The sequence below is a fragment of the Haliotis cracherodii genome, unplaced genomic scaffold, assembly GCF_022045235.1.
Source record: "Haliotis cracherodii isolate W230 unplaced genomic scaffold, xgHalCrac1.p SCAF_10, whole genome shotgun sequence".
In the NCBI taxonomy this organism is placed as follows: domain Eukaryota; kingdom Metazoa; phylum Mollusca; class Gastropoda; order Lepetellida; family Haliotidae; genus Haliotis; species Haliotis cracherodii.
The window spans coordinates 14,764,258-14,781,660 of record NW_027266265.1 but is presented as its reverse complement, the minus strand read 5'-3'; the positions used below and the strand labels follow the sequence as shown (position 1 = coordinate 14,781,660).

General features: G+C 46.6%; 1 protein-coding gene across 1 annotated transcript; it reads right to left on the bottom strand.

The window, feature by feature from the left end:
- Positions 1-309: 309 nt before the first annotated feature.
- LOC139454098 (RNA polymerase II subunit A C-terminal domain phosphatase-like) lies at positions 310-17,253 on the bottom strand. Its single transcript, XM_071235598.1, has 6 exons — positions 17,020-17,253; positions 15,943-16,041; positions 14,576-14,666; positions 13,487-13,612; positions 12,781-13,028; positions 310-4,108 (listed from the first exon to the last, which is right to left on the bottom strand). Exons 1-6 carry the CDS (start codon positions 17,250-17,252, stop codon positions 2,047-2,049), a joined length of 2,859 nt encoding a protein of 952 aa, XP_071091699.1. The 5' UTR covers position 17,253; the 3' UTR covers positions 310-2,046.
- Positions 17,254-17,403: the final 150 nt, after the last annotated feature.

Here is a 17,403-nt window from a genome sequence, read left to right as displayed (position 1 = left end):
TGGGGAGAGTAGTGGCATACCCTGGCAGCTAGCAGAGCACAATGGGGAGGGTAGTGGTATACCCTGGTAGCTCACAGAGCACAATGGGGAGGGTAGTGGCATACCCTGGTATCTCACAGAGCACAATGGGGAGGGTTGTGGCATACCCTGGCAGCTCACAGAGCAATGGGGAGGGGAGTGGCATACCCTGGTAGCTCACAGAGCACAATGAGGAGAGTAGTGGCATACCCTGGCTGTTTGCAGAGCACAATGGGGAGAGTAGTGGCATGCCCTGGCAGCTAGCAGAGTACAATGAGGAGAGTAGTGGCATACCCTGGCAGCTTGCAGGGCACAATGGGGAGGGTAGTGGCATACCCTGGTAGCTCACAGAGCACAATGGGGAGGGTAGTGGCATACCCTGGTAGCTCACAGAGCACAATGGGGAGGGTAGTGGCATACCCTGGCAGCTCGCAGAGCAATGGGGAGGGTAGTGGCATACCCTGGTAGCTCGCAGAGCACAATGAGGAGAGTAGTGGCATACCCTGGCAGCTTGCAGAGCACAATGGGGAGAGTAGTGGCATACCCTGGCAGCTAGCAGAACATAATGGGGAGAGTAGTGGCATACCCTGGCAGCTCGCAGAGCACAACGGGGAGGGTAGTGGCATACCCTGGCAGCTCGCAGAGCACAACGGGGAGGGTAGTGGCATACCCTGGTAGCTCGCAGAGCACAATGGGGAGAGTAGTGTCATACCCTGGCAACTCGCAGAGCTTAACGGGGAGGGTAGTGGCATACCCTGGTAGCTCGCAGAGCACAACGGTGAGGATAGTGGCATACACTGGCAGCTCGCAGAGCACAATGGGGAGGGTAGTGTCATACCCTGGCAGCTAGCAGAGCACAATGGGGAGAGTAGTGGCATCAAAGACAGCTAGCAGTGCACAGTGGGGAGGGTAGAGGCATACCCTGGCAGCTAGCAGTGCACAATGGGCAGAGTATCGGCATACCCAGACAGCTAGCAATGCACAATGGGGAGAGTAGTGGCATACCCTGGCAGCTATCAGAGCACAATTTGGAGGGTAGTGGCATACCCTGGCAGCTCGCAGAGCACAATGGGGAGAATATAGTGGCATAGGCATGTAGCCACTAATCAGTCTTGTTTTCTTTACTGTGAACACAGAACAGAAGTTCACTTCATCCATACACTACAAGCTAGCAGGCATCTACTAGTTGATGATTTAACACAACAGGTGCTTGTAGACAGACATTACTGTCATCGACAATTCAACAAGAACATGATGAAGGGAAGCACACATTTCTGTACTGACCACAGTTTGTTTGGTTGGTTGTTTAACGCCGCACTCAGCAATATTCCAGCTATATGAGGGCGGTCTGTAACTAATCGAGTCTGGACCAGACAATCCAGTGATTGATATCATGAGCATCAATCCACGCAATTGGGATACGATGACATGCATCAACCAAGTTCACCACCCGATCCCGTTAGTCTCGTTTTGGGACATCTCAAACCTCTAAACCAAAGTGAATCCTGCAGATGATTAACAGGGTAACAGGGTTTGTTCTACCTGCTGAGAGTATTGGTTTGTGGATCAACCACAACTAATGTTGAATGTAATTATTCATCATTTTACAATCTGTATGATCATGGCAGATTGTATGAAACCAAATTACCAAAATGAAACATGAAGTAAACACTTTTCATGGGTTTGCTCATCATGATGTGTGTGAGTACAGTTTTTCACGGCTTACAGCAATGAGCCAGCCTCATCCCTCTGGGCAGCATTAAGGACAGGCTCCACACATTCTACCAATGTAGGGAAACAAATCCAGTTTGTGGTGTGACAAGTCAAGCATTCGTCACTGGGCAACCCACATTTAAAGTTCTAAGAACTCAACTCAGTCACATTTACAGTAAAAAATACAAATATATATATATATATTCAATTTTTGTGCAATTCATATTCTTGTCCTGTCCAAAAGTTATTAATGACAAAATTGTTTGAGCATCAACCCTCCTGTGGCAGCATGGAAGTCAGATGGAGTTGAACGAGTCATAACAAGGAGAGAAATTCCTTCTCTACAGCATCAGCGATCTCATCATCCACAGATCCAATGGACTCTCCAGATTCACTTGACATATCCTTTTCAGGAGAAAAAGCTTCAACAGTCTTCTCATAACTTTCTAACTCTGTATCAGACTCGGTTACTTCATCCACAGGCTTGTTCTTCTTCTCTTCATCACTGTCCCCTGATGGAGAACGCTTCCGGACGTTCCAACCGCGTGGGAAGTCGCCTGCAAGACTCTCCTCACTACTGGAATCAGAAACATCTCCAAGGACTGACTTTCTCAGCCTTTGTTCCCGGTCTTCTTCATCCTCTTCCTCCGAGTCACTACCATCCTCTTCCATAGTCTCATCCACCTCTTTGTCCATGAATTCAATGTCTTCATCTGAGAATGATAACAGAGGGTTATAGGAGGAAGAAAAAGGGGTGTTGTCTTTGTTGCCTCTCCTCCGTGTTCCCCCAGCTCCTGTTGAAGGTCCTGCCACAGCACCACCACCACTCGTCCCTGGACCAAACACAGCATCTACGTCGCCGTCTTTTAATCTGGCCTTCTTGGACTTTTTTTTTCTTACTTCTGCATTATCAGATGACTCCAAGTCTTCATTCATATCTTCTGATTTCCGCTTATTTGGGTTCGAGGTAGTAGGATCAGATTGTCTATCATCACGAGAACTCCACGGACCAGAACTTGTGGCTGTAGGTTCTTCAAGTGGGAACAGCTTCTCTTCCACGCGCTCCCATCGTTCAGCACATGACCATAGCCAGTTCACATTCACAATTTTCACACCTTTCACCTTATAAGCTGCATTCACCTTTGCTGTTCCTGGCTTTGCTGCCACTAAATGAGTTGTTCCTTCAGATTTCTTATCTCCATTTCTGGCAACAATTGAAGTCTGTATGTTTGCTCCCATGGCACGGGCAACAAGATATGCCCGACTCCTCTCAGGCTGCATATTAAGAGGGACAACACCACTAAACACAATGCTGCAACCTTTTAGCACCTTCCGTTTTACATAGGGAATAATATCTTTGAGATTTGGAAGTTTGGAATCAGACACTTTATTCTTTGTCTGATCATACAAGTCATAGAAAGCTGTGTGTATTCTAGTGAGAACCTCCTCCAAATGATACAGGTAATCATCTTCATCGTCCCACTCTATCTCTTCCTCATCATCAACCTTAAAGCTAACACTCCTTGTAGATTCTTTCTCGCTTGATTTTGCATCACCAGAATCAGAGAGTCCATCTCCATGGGTCTCCTTGCAGACTTCTGTATTATCAGCCGTGGCACTTTTACATCCAGGTGAATCTGGTTTTATGGTGGAGTCATTTGAGTCATTATTTGGTACTATGGCTTTTTTTGTGGGGTCAGTAGCATCATCACTTGGTGCTTTGGCTTTTATAGTGGGATCAGTTGCATCATCATTGAGTGATGTTGGTTTTACTGTGTTGTCAGTTGCAACATCTTTGTGTGACATGAGTTTTACTGTGGAGTCGGTGGCATCATGATCAACTGATATGGGTTTTACTGTGGTCTCAGAAACATCAAGTGATGTGTGTTTTACTGTGGTCTCAGTAGAATCATCATTGAGTGATTTGGCGTTTTCTTTGGAGTCCACTACTGCTGATGCCAAAGGTTCAGGGCCTTTCTGTTCACTGCTTTTCTCCTGACACACTGCCTCAGGTGTATTGTCATTAGTGTCAGATTTACCCTCTGTGTGAGACTTCTCCGGGACAGTTCCATTAATCTGTATCGCACTGCTGGTGTCATTGCTGGTTACTTCTTTCATCTCAACATCAGCACTTTCACCCTCTACAGCTTCAGTCTTTGCCTTTTGCTCATCCTGAGAATCGGAGGCCCTCCGAACTCTGTGGGTTATAGGAATGCCATCATTCTCAGTCTTGGTGAGTCCTAGTGGCGCATTAATATCAGCAGTTCCTTGGAAAAATCTGTAAGGCTTCACATGTATGAGGTTTGGCGAGAAGTTCCACACATCCTCCCGATCATCAATGATGCACACCATCGAATCCCCACATGGAAACAGGGCTCTGAAAAGGAAGAACAATGATATATATACATCCTTGATAAGTTTACCAGTACATATCACTCAGGAGAGAACAGGCAGGAGACTCTCAAGCATCGTGTTGTGCAAGGTGTAAGTAGTTCAGGGCACCTGTGAGTTGGTACACATCAATCAAGATGCATGATTCAATACATCATTAGTGTACTATCAATGATAACACTCCACTTCCGGTCATATTGCCATGGTTTCTTTTGTTACAACTACAGATGGATTGGTCCAAAACACCTCTCCTTTTTCACATAAAAGTGCAGGTGTATCCGCCAACTGACCAACAGTTTCCCTTGTCCGGTGATGAAGCTGCAAAGCATTGGATGATACTTCTAGAATGTGTGAGTATCTCTCACCTTACCTACTCAACACAAACAATGTGAACTTCAATACAGAATGTTATCTCATGATTCTTTACAGATATGCCAGGGATTTATCTAGGTCTCCACCTAAATGCCCTGTAGTTCATTTCTGCCTCTGAGCAGGTCTACAAAATCCCCAGATGACAACCCCCAAATGGGGTCGAGAACCAAAACAAATTAGTACCGGTAAACACCATTGGAATCCACTCCCTACATTTGCTGAAACCGGAATAACTAGGAAAATCTTCAATGCAATAACTTCAAGTCAGGGCTCATTTGCTTTGGTCATGATTCATTAAACACTTGTGGCAGGTTGTGCTGGGTAAATGGCAGAAACAAAACAATTTGGAACTAGAGTTTGCCACTAACGTGGCTATATCCCCCGCCCCTGTTGCAGAATTTATGACATAATTAAATCTAAACAAACCCTAACCTATTTTAACCGAGGTGGAACTTGTCATGGAAATTGTAAAAATAAGAAGAGTTTAAGTTTAAGTCCATCTTGTTGCCATGGAAACGTAAAAAATTCTAAAATTCTAAAATTTCTAAATAGCAAAAGGCACCAGTTCAGCATGTACTTGACAGACCTGCAAAGTTTCATGAAAAAATATTAACAGTTTCTGAGTTATGCTCCGGAAACGAAAAGTGACAGACGGAGAGAGGGAGAGAATAATAATGGAGTAAGGAACACAAATCTATATTTATCATCAATGGAAATCATTGTCAACGAAAACCAGTTTCTCAAAGTCAGTTTTTTTTAATAATCCATGCCTTGTCATGCCAGCTGACAATGTACTGAGTTTCTTAGGTGAAGGAGGCAATAACTTGATGTACAGAGCTTGAAAGTAATGGATTAGCGATGTCAATATAGATAGTGAAAATGATTCACATATGTTTTGGACAAAATTTGAAGTTTATTTCACAATGCAGAACATGGTGCAAAAAGTACTGCAAGAATTCTGCCGCTATCGTCATGGTTGTCATCTCTGGCAATACCATGAAGGTCTGTAAATAATCAAACCTTGGGTGAGGTGAGGTGAGTTGAGGTGAGGTGTAAAGTCACCGTCTTTTAGGTGAGGTGAGGTGACATTGGGTTTAACGTCGCGTCCAAAATTGTTGCACTTATATAGCGACGTGCATGTACGTGTGTGTGTTTGTGTGGCTGCTTGCACTAGTCCGGACTGTACCAATTTATAGTGCTAGCTCACTGAAATACCATGCCGCAGTTTAACATGAATACCCCACTCAGACACAGTATACTGACTCCGAGCCAACCAGTCCTTGTTTTAGCCCCTTAATGCCGAGCGCCAGACAGGGTAACAACAAGTACCTTCTTTTAACGTCTTTTGGTATGACACAGTCGGGGATCGAACCCCGGACCTTCTGCTCTGAGGCGGACGCTCTACCACTAGACCACAGAGGTCTCACTAGGTTTTAAGATTAATGACCAGACAATCCACTGATTGATATGCCTTCAGATTTTTACAAACCTGTAGAGGTTATGAATTCTCTGATGAAATCCTCCTTGGGGCACTTATTGCATTTTCCTTGCTCAAGAAAATCTACATGACATAGTTGTAACCATTTTCCTTAATAAAAAATGTTACCACACAAAAAACTTCGTTTTTGTATGATATACGACCACCCTTACGGGGCCTCACCACCAACGGCGCCTCACGCCAGGGGGAGCAACTCTCACCCAAATCACTTTCCATATGTCAAATGCTGACGGAATGTGGGGAGGTGGGTGGCCGTGCCCCAAGGAGGATTTCATCAGAGAATTCATTACCTCTACAGGTTTGTAAAATTCTCTTTCTGATTAAATCCTCCTTGGGGCACTTATTGCATCAGGACAGACTCCCAAAGATAATCTAGGAAGTGGCATCCGTCAGCAACAGGCGTAAATAAATACATCGTATTTGATTATTCAACAGAATAAAATATTGAGTTCAATAAATGGAACCAACCTTATCGTGAGGCACCACCGTCGAAAGGCGGGGGCTATAGACAGGGCGTGGTCGACCATATATTATGATAAAGCCTGTTTTCGCGGCTTGTCATAAGTTGAGAACTCGAAACACCTCCCACCCCCACACTTTTTTTTTGAACAAGTGATATAGGGGCGTAGATCACGAGAGACCATAACCAGCGCTGAGCTAGGCCAGAGGGTCCCCGAGGATCGAAGGAGCGCGTGCGCAAAATACGAGTATTATCGAGTAGTAAGGACTGATATTTATCGACCGCAGAAGATAAAACCCGGACCATTACCGAGCAGTATAACCGGAGGACTGTCTAAAATCTCGAATGCTCAATCGGCTAGAGATTAGAACTTTGCCCCGTTCGGAGAACTGACTGACCAAACCGAGTACGCTCGCTTGAGTGTTTGTCGAGTTGGTAAGGTTTGATGAATCGTGCTCGGCTGGCTCCAAATAGCCGCGGAGCAGATCTGCTCAATGTGCAGAGCCGCGGCGTACGCTTTTGACGCAGCCACTGCTCTAACCTAATGAGCCTTCAACCTGGTAGGGGGGTCCCTGCCTGTAAGCGTATACGCTGTACAAATGGTTGAAACTATCCACCTCGAGATAGATTGTTTACTCGCAGGTGAGCCAACCTTCCTACCGCCGTAACAGCAAAATAGTTGGTTATCCTTACGGACACCAATATTTCTGCTGATATAGGCCATGAGAGTCGTGCGGACATCCAAGACATGAGCATGTCTTGCAGTGGTCCCCGACGAGGAAGGCTGTGAAAGAGCAGGTAGCTCAATAGGAGCCGTTCACGTGGAAGCGTGTGCGACCCTTTGACAGTAAGAGTCCGGTAGTCGAAAACTGACTCTGTCCCGGTGATATTTATCGACCGCATGGAAGACAGTTATTTCGGGATCGGCTGACATAACACGAATGTCGCCTACCCGTCTGCCGGACGTTACCACCACAAGGAACGCCGTCTCCCAGCTCAACAGCTGAAGAGAGAGAGACGACAGATCCCGAAAGGAAGGACCGGACAGCCAATCGAGAATGATTGACAAGTCCCAAGGGGGACTGATCCGCCGGACTGGCGGTCGGATCCTGTCCACACCTGCTAAAAAGCGCTGCACTAATGGGTGTGCACCCAGAAGTGCCCCGTCGACAGTGACGTGAAAAGCTGCGATAGCTGTAGAGTAACCCCGGACTGTTGATGCGGCCAGGCCGTCATCTAGTCGCGACTGGAGAATCTCAATCACGGATACGAGATCTGCAGAAAAAAAGATCTGCAATCCCTCTATCGACACACCAGGGCGCATAGCAGGCCTATCTATCGTACTGAACGTTTGTCGAATCTCTCCGCGAAGCCAGTATTGTGTCTGCAACTCGTGCAGGAATACCGCTCTTCTGGAGGCGATTCCTGACAGTGGCTAAGCCACCCATTGAATCCTGAGATTCGGGTGGAGTGCCCCGTTCTGGGATAGGAGGTCCGGTCATAAAGGTAATATAACAGGAGGCTGAGACAGAAACCTGAGTATTACTTGAAACCCACTCTGCGCCGACTAAAGAGGTGCCAGGAGCACAATTAGTCGCGCAGGCTGAGTGCTTAGCTGAGACAGGACCTTGGAAATCAGAGGTACTGGGGGGAATGCCCACAGAATTCTGTCCGTCCAATCTAGCTGGAAGGCGTCCGGTGCCACCGACCTTGGGTCGTGGACTCGGGAGCAGAACGTTGGTGTCTGGTGATTCATCACAGACACAAACAGATCCACCTGTAACGGCCTGTATAACAGGGAGAAAATCCCGAATATCCCCGGGTCGAGCCTCCACTCGTGAGGAGCGAGGATCCGGCGAGACAGAGCGTCCGTACGGACGTTGTCCACCCCCGGGAGATAAACAGGTAGCACCCTGATATCTTGCAAGTCGCACTATAGTAGGAACTGCCACGTCTTTCGTCGAAGCGACGGAGACGCCGTTCCCCCCTGCTTCCGGATGTAAGTCTTCGCCGTTTGGTTGTCCATCTCTAGACGAACCACTTGGCCACGAAGCAGACCCGGGAAGCGTTGGAACACCAACCTGACCGCTCTCAGTTCTAGCACATTGATATGCAGTTTGATCTCCTGCTGGGACCATAGTCCCGAGGCAGTGTGATCATTCAGAACGCCTCCCCAGCCGGAGAGTGACGCGTCTGTTTGAACTGTGAGAGACGGAACGGGAGTGTCGAGGGGGAGCCCCCGGGACAGATTCCCGACCTCGGTCCACCACTGGAGGTGTGTAATGAGCCAATACGGAGTCTCGAGCACAGTCTCGAGATCTTCCGAGTTCGCCCAAAGTCGACAGAGTGCTTGTTGAATGGGACTCATTCTCAAGCGCCCCGCCAGACCAAATCCACTGTCGCCGCCATGTTGTCCAGTAACTGGAGCTATGTACGAGCAGTGTGACTTGCGCTTAAGGGACTTGATATCTTGTGACAGAGATACACGTCCTCTCACCGTGTTGAAATTAGCCACTAGGAAGACTAGATTCTGAGTGGGGCTCAGATCTGACTTCTTGAGACTGACCATCCACCCTAGCGTGATCAGAATATCTATCACTTGTTGTGTAGCTATCTGACTCAGGGATTGCGATAGAGCTCTTAGTAACCAGTCGTCGAGGTACGGATGGCAGAACCGACCTTTTGACCTGGCCACTTGGGCGGGACTCAACATCAGCTTGGTGAACACCCTCGGGGCCGTGAAGATCCCGAATGGTAGAACCCTGAACTGATAACACCTCCCGTCGAAAGAAAACCTCAGGTATTTCTTGAACTCGGGGTGTATTGGTATGTGGAGATAGGCGTATTTAAGTCTATTGACGTTAGCCATTCTCCTGTCTCGACAGGCGAGATCACTGTTTGGTGACTAGGAAACAAGTCGAGTAGAAGCCCTCGCTTTCCTGTCCCTCGGGACCCGGTTCGATCGCAGCTTTCATAAGTGCGTCGACCTCGGCACGGAGGAATTCCGCCTTCTCTCGGGTAGCAGGCACCGGAGTGTGCTTTATCCCGGAGAAGGGGAGGGGCGGATGATGTTTCCACTGAGGCAAATGGCCATCCCTTAAAATGGACGGGGTCCGGGGATTGTGATGTAACTGTCTCCGATTCCTTCAGGAATAGAGCCAGTCGGCCGCCTACGGGGACATCCGGCTGGAGGCAGTGAATCCCGGCTGTCGGCAGTTCGATAACTTGCGACTGTGGGTTCACCCGGGGCTCTTCGGGCGCTAATGGGAACCCATCGTTCCCAGCCCCGCGAATAAGCTGTTGGTCTCGACCAGCTGCCTTGCCCCGGCCCGTGCCTCTCTTGCTCCTCCCGGCGCCCTTATACCTGAAGGAAGCGGCGGCTTCCAAGCAGGTGTGGACGTCTGACCCGTGCGTTAGCGTAGGGGGGGACAATTGGAGAGGCCCGCTTACGTGGTTTTAACGCTTGGTACCTCCAACATGACCTCATGAGTCTTTGATGGAAGTATACCATTGAGCGGCCTCTCGGACCACCTGCTGAGCCCCAGGGAAGAGGGTGGCACCCTCTTATACGGCAAAGCAAGTAAGTCTTGGCATGTGTAAGTCGAGTATTTAGATACCGACATCCACCGCCTGCGCATGCCCATAACAGCGCACATCATCTGCGAGGCACAGCTACGAATAGCGTCCCGTGTAAGATAACTGAACTTCCGTTAGTTGCGCGGCCAACTCCGAAGAGTCGACCGGCCCCTCTCCCGCTAACTCCCTCTGTACAGCCGACAGATACGCGGAGTGTACGGACACACGGAGCTGTTGGCATGCATTATGATATTGCTCCTCGAAGCATATGTAAGCAGCCTTCAACTCCGCACCGCACGCGGGAAAGGGGGGGCAACAGCCGGCCCTGCTTGACCTTAGTCAAGTTGGGTGTCTCCGACTCTGGCATGGGCGCAGCCACCTGAGGCAGTACCTGGACAATCCTGTCCCGCACGTGCCTCTGCACCCGGCCCGATGCCGAGTCCCGGTGCCGAGGTGCCGGAGGTTCAAGGGAACCCACCTGGCACCGGGCTAGGTATCCACTAGTGGAAGCCTCGGCCTCGGAAGAGGCGTCTGGCTCCGCTAGGGAAAGTTGTGCGTCGGTAGTGCACGGGCCGAGCCGGCGCCCGCCACCACTACGCTGGGGATCGACCGCGAGCCAGAGCCGAAGCTCGGTCTCGGATCGTCCCCGAGACAAAGGGAACCAACCTTGCTCCGGGGCAGGTATCCACTAGTGGAAGCCTCGGCCTCGGAAGAGGCGTCTGGCTCCGCTAGGGAAAATTGTGCGTCGGTGGTGCACGGGCCGGCGCCCGCCACCACTACGCTTGGGAGCGACCTCGAGCCGGAGCCGAAGCTCGGTCTCGGATCGTCCCCGAGACAAAGGGAACCCCCCTGGCTCCGGGCTACGAATCCACTAGTGAAAGCCTCGGCCTCGGAAGAGGCGTCTGGCTCCGCTAGGGAAAATTGTGCGTCGGTAGTGCACGGGCCGGCGCCCGCCACCCCTCCGCTGGGGAGCGACCTCGAGCCGGAGCCGAAGCCCGGTCTCGGATCGTCCCCGAGATCAAGTGGCCTGCCTCGGCCAACGCCGGGCATAACACAGATCTCGAAGCCGCGTCCGGCGCCGACAACGGGGAAGGCTCAGCCCGTAGCTCCTCCGGAGCCGAGACTTCACCTCCTCCATCATCGACGCCATCGGCGACTTAAGTAACGCAGAACAGTCTGCCAAAGACAGTGCAGGAGAGGGTGCAGTGCTTACTACGGGGACCCTCGAGCCTTCTCCCCCGGCCCCCGGAGAGGGAGCGGGGGAGACAATCTCGGCAGGTTTTTTACCCTTTTTAGATGGGGAGGGGGGGGGGGCGGGGATGTCTTAGTAGATCTGATATCTACCCCCGCCTTTATAGACCTCTTTAAAGTGGAACAAGTCAACTTGTCTCTTTTGGGGGGTAAAGGCAATGTCCTCCGCCAGACATATCAGGCAGCTTTCGTGCCTGTCTTAGAACAACCCGTACACAGTTTGAAGGTCTTTGTAAACAAGACCGTAATTTCTGAGGTGGGCGGGAAGGGTATTAACGTGTATCAGTGCGATATAAAGATCGGAAAGATACGTGCATAAATTGTGAAACTAGAAGCAAAGGCGTAATGTAGAAAGCGATTTGTAACGCGATACTAATAGCCAATGTCGTAGTTTAACTATAACACCAAAGGGGCGTGTTACGCGCTAAGGTGTAAAACCCGTAAAAAAGGTAAGTGTAGTTTATAAATTAACACACCACCTTGGGTTTTGTAAAGGAAAACATTGTAGTCCAATGCTGTATGATATAACAAAACCCCAAGCCGTTTCTTAATGGCCTTGGTGTTACATGTATCAGCCCGTGGAACTACAATATGGACGCCATTACGGCCATTTGAATTCAAAGGTACCGTGCACGTGGCGTCAATTACAACTCTATAACTTCACAATGCAAGGTATTACGCCTTTGCAATGAAAGAAATGTACCATACATACAGTTTGGTCAGCCATGGTTCTTGTCGAACGATAGATTTCTCTTATTTTGTCTTGTGTGAAAAATCAACACGTCTGTCTCTTACAGATGACATAAGGAAAGTGATTTGGGTGAGAGTTGCTCCCCCTGGCGTGAGGCGCCGTTGGTGGTGAGGCCCCGTAAGGGTGGTCGTATATCATACAAAAACGAAGTTTTTTGTGTGGTAACATTTTTTATTAAGGAAAATGGTTACAACTATGTCATGTAGATTTTCTTGAGCAAGGAAAATGCAATAAGTGCCCCAAGGAGGATTTAATCAGAAAGAGAATGGTTAGTTGGTTTGTTGTTTTACGCCGCACTCAGCAATATTCCAACTATATGATGGCGGTCTGTAAATAATCAAGCCTTGACCACACAATCCAGTGATTGACATCATGAGCATCCATCCAAGCAATTGGGATGCGATGACATACAATAACCAAGTCAGCGAGCCTGACCACCCGATCCTAGTAGTCGCCTCTTACGACAAGCATAGTCGCCTTTTACGGCAAGCATGGGTTGCTGAAGGCCTATTCTACCCCGAATCTTCACGGGTCGATATGCCTTAAGGGTACAATGACGTGTTATCTATCAAGTCATCAGGCCAGTTCTCCTATTTAATTTAGTTGTCTTTTACGGCCAGGTTGGGTAGCTTGGGGACCAATTCTAAGCAGCAATCCCCACAGGGGCATTTTCTTAATAAGAAAGCCAAGAACTCTAGGAAGGCAGAGACTGTACTAATCTGTACCGGTCTGTACCTGATCACAACTTACTTGAGGTTGGCAGTTTTGGACATAGCATTGAAGCACTCGTCCCTAGAGAGAATTCTGTGGGAGAAAAACCTCTCGTCTGGGTCGAGGAGGCGGGCGATGGTGTGTGCGTACATTCTGACACCGAATGTGCAGATGTGGAGCTCATACATCTTGGAGATCTTCTCCAGGAACTCCCTGGTGTGTGGTCGGAACCGTGTGTGATACCACAGCAAGTTGCGACCATGCCAAAGTTGGAAGTGACTGACGCCCTGTAAGTAAATAATTCTAGGTACAGAAACCTAAATTCATACTCGAACAAAGTTCCACTTAGCGATAATTCTAACAAAACCCGAAAAGTAACTTACAATGAATCTGAGCATATCATAAAACAATACCTAGGATCTTCAGCATCGAACAAGTATGCATCATATCAACCTCACTTTGGGCTTTCCCCCCACATAAAGCTGACATGCTGTGATATAACTGCAATACTGTTCAAAGTGGTGTTAAACCCAACTCACTCATGTCAACCTAAATTCTGTCACTACCAAAATATATGGATCAGTGATCTGTCCTCTTCAGTTAATGCTAGTTAAACTTCTATTATTCAATGACAATGACAGCGTAGGTGATGTCACTGGATCTTTGAGACACTGTTGGAACTTTGATACATGCCCAGCAATATGACTCGAAACAAAACAAACACTGACAAAGGGAGATAACCTACCTTGAGGTTGGCCGGGATGTTATCATTGGTGGTGTGTATGAGTGTTTGATCAAGATCCACCAGTAGAACCAGTTTGCGAGTTTTGAGAAGACGGTTCTCATCCTCCTGGCCTAGTTCCAGGGCTTGCTGAAAATGGGAGCTAAACTTTAACACATTTTAACCATGGTAATGAATAAAATCTAGTGGGAATGTTTGTTTGGTTGTTTGTTGTATAACGCCGCACTCAGCAATATTGGAGCTGTTTGAAGACGGTCTAAAAATAATCGAGTTTGGAGCAGACTATCCAGTGATTGATATGATGAGCATCAATCCGCGCAATAGGGATACGATGACATGCATCAACCAAGTCAACGAGCCTAAACACCTGATCCCGTTAGTTGCCTCTTACAATACGCACAGTCACCTTTCACGGCAATCATGGGTTGCTGAAGACCTATTGTACCCCGGATCTTCAATGACATTTTCAAAAAAGCCATGACATATAAAAGAACAGAAACTTCCAGGATGTACCAATGAAAGGAATCGAACTCTCTCACTGTATAATATGAATACCCTGAAGAAAACACTGTGTGAAGTAGTTATCATGAACCATCCTTAAAATGAAGAGACGATTGCTATAAAGTATAACCATGCATGACAATGCCTCCCAATCAATGTAACATCAACAAACAAATCGTTCAAACCACTGGATTGATACTTCTACAGTTTCAAACTCCCACATTTCCAATGACCCGTGAAGATTCCGGGATAGAATAGGTCTTCAGCAACCCATACTTGTCGTAAAAGGCGACTAACGGGATCGGGTGGTCAGGCTCGCTGACTTGGTTGATGCATGTCATCGATCTCAATTGTGTGGATCGATGCTCATGCTATCAATCACTGGATTGTCTGGTCCAGACTCGATTATTTACAGACCGCCGTCATATAGCTCGAATATTGCTGAGTGCAGCGTTAAACAACAAACCAACCAACAAACCACTTTTCCAAAGTAGCAAATTTATCTTTTGCAGCAAGGAAGTTTATAGTTTCTTGCTGTATTGATTCCACCATGATATACCTTCAAATTGTTGTCAAACTTAATTGTACTACCTGTTCGCTAATAATGAGCTCGGGTATGCTGTGCACCATTGCTACTGAAGCTGTCACAGTTTCCTTTCTTTCACCCGCCAGGCCAAGTTCACTGCAAACATACATTCATGCTATGACTGAGAGGCCACACAATAATCAGCATAATCTTAAGTAATAATAATCTATACATATTACACAGACATTACATCATGAAGGAAGTGAATGACAACTGCATAAATCCCTCTCATAATGCCAATATCCATTTGATTTTCAAAAATATGAAAATGTATAAAAAGAATCCAACATGACCATCTTGCAACAATGTATAACATGCATACTATTTAGAATTTACCTGTCCTGACCAATTGTTCTGTTACTCTGCTGACACAGTTGTATGGTGGTGACCGAGCACTTTTATTGATCATCTGTAATATTATGTAATTTTGTGTCCAAATTCATTAAATATTTTGTTCTTGCAAACTCATCATCAAGACATCACCAAGATATTGCTCCATAAAGTTATCTTAAAGTAATCAATGACAATGCAAAATCTATGAACAGAATGTGACCCTTGGTTAACCCACAAAGGTGCTGGAAGCAAGTTTGCAGGTACACAGTAGGAGATGTAGCACAAGGGACAGAGTTGTGTTTATCGCTGCTTTGAACAGTATTGCAGTCACACTGACTCACAGGGAGGAAAACCAAAAGTGTAGTAGATCTAACCATTTCTCCCTTTGGTGAAACCCACCAGCAGAGGTATGGTGCTGACAAACGCAGAAACATACTCAGGGTGAATATGGGATTTGAATCCATGATCATAGGTATCAAGCATGCAAACTCTACCCAGCGAAATTTTGATGCCTCAGACGACTGGTACAACCATGCCTCCAAAAATGTAGCAAATGTTTATCATTTAATGCTGCAGTCCAGGGTTCAAAAGTATGCTTGTCTGAGCAGGGGTAGAAGTTAACATTTTTAGCCCACTAGTCCTCATAATGATAACAGAGAGCAAAACCCTTAAAAATGGTAAATTTCTACTAGTCCTTATGATACCTTAACGACTGGCCAGTTTGGCAAGGACTATAGGACTAGTGCCAATTACTGACCCTGCTGAGACGACTAATATTCAGGAAGGACTGCTGACATTTACTTGCAGACAACCACCTTCAGCAGTAAGTAGATGAAACTCTGTAGCAGATTATTATTGCCGACTAGTGAAAACGTCTCCGGGCAGACGCTTTACCACTAGACCATGGAGGCGGTCCGTTTACGATCAGCATAGGTTGCTGGGGACCTATTCTAACCTAGAATCACCATGGGGAAGATGCATACAAGAGTTCCACTAGCACTAAGATAACTTTGTAAACAGGTCCCTGTAGTGGCAGTACCTCCTCAAGTCAGCTCCACACATGGCACACATGTCCTTCATGACTGTTGGATGGCTGCACGGCTCCACTGACGAGTTGCCAAATGTCAGCAACAAGGACCTACATAAAACAAACTCTGGATAGTTTATCAACAAAACATTTTCATCATCTTGAAACCAGAACATAAAATAGAAAGATTTTTAGAAATTCACTGAAATATACACACATTTTCAGGCAATGCAATTAGTTTAAGGGGTCAGTAAATTTTCAGTTTGTTCTTACAGGAAGTTTGTTCTTACAGGAAGTTTGTTCTTACAGGAATGAGCGCAATATAAAATAACTAAATTTATTTGAGACTTTTCTGTTTCCCACAATTAACACTTGACTGACAGCTTTTTACATGATTTATATTAAAATTCCTTTGGTGTAAACCTTAACCAACAACAATGCTGTGCCACAGTAAACAACTCTGGGTTCTATGTAACCTGTCTGTCGCTTGAACAAATTGATTGATGCCATGACAATCAAGATTTACTGAAGGGAATAATCCAACAAATATTTCATTTTGAAAAGGGCGCTCTAAAAGATCAATAATTTTGTTTAATCTTTATGAAATGAAAAATATGTGACAATTTGTGTTTCCGGTTTTCCGATAGACCCGAATCTGTTGATGTGATGAAAATGTAGTGGATGAATTTGAAAAGTCATGTGTGGACATATTTATTCTAAAAGATTAACAATAGCTGTCTGGAGTAACAACGTAAGAAAAACAATTGTTGCAGTTACAGGTAAAAATGTGTTGCCATTCTGGTTTTAAATCCCTCAGTCAAAAATTGCCCCATAATTGAAATGTGCAAAAGAGCACCCAGTAAAGGGCCCTGTACTCCTAACGTTCAATTCGATTATTATATGGGGTAATGTCAAAGTTGTCTCCAAATATTGGGGCAATCATTCATAATCAAACAAGCAGGATTATATGAATGCGCAAAATGTGATAAAGTGTTTCCAATTACAAAATGTAGACTAATCTGTTTATCAACGAGTGTTTGGTGTATGAAATGTAATCAGGAATGACTGCGTAGCTGACAGTGATCATACCCAGGGTTAATTTCTTCTCCTTCTTCCACTTCCACGGATTGAACAATACCGCCATCGGAAGACTTCAATTTCACATTTTTCTGCGTTGACTGCGGATTCAGTACATCGTACAGTGCAAGCACCACACCCCTTGAAATACTCGTTCCCTTCCTGACTTTCCATTTTGTTACTTTAATGGGAAATTTGCCAGGAACGACGACTTTTCTAACCTCAGCTTCTGGATCGTCCTCCATGTTGAGTGAAGGATCGCAGTAACAGCAACGCAGCAGCGAATAATTTACAAAGAAGGCTCTTTTTTGACAGTGGGACAAAAGTATTATATGTTTTAGCGATTACTTGTTGAATTTTCTTGTCATTGGTTTGTATATTTCACCAAAGAAGTAA

Coding starts and splice junctions, on each gene's coding strand:
- LOC139454098 (XM_071235598.1), bottom strand. CDS start 17,252: ATGGAGGACGATCCAGAAGCTGAGGTTAGAAAAGTCGTCGTTCCTGGC. Junction 14,667..15,942: donor TGTGGAGCTGACTTGAGGAG/GTACTGCCACTA, acceptor GTATGTTTGCAG/TGAACTTGGCCTGGCGGGTG. Junction 13,029..13,486: donor ACATCCCGGCCAACCTCAAG/GTAGGTTATCTC, acceptor ATTTACTTACAG/GGCGTCAGTCACTTCCAACT.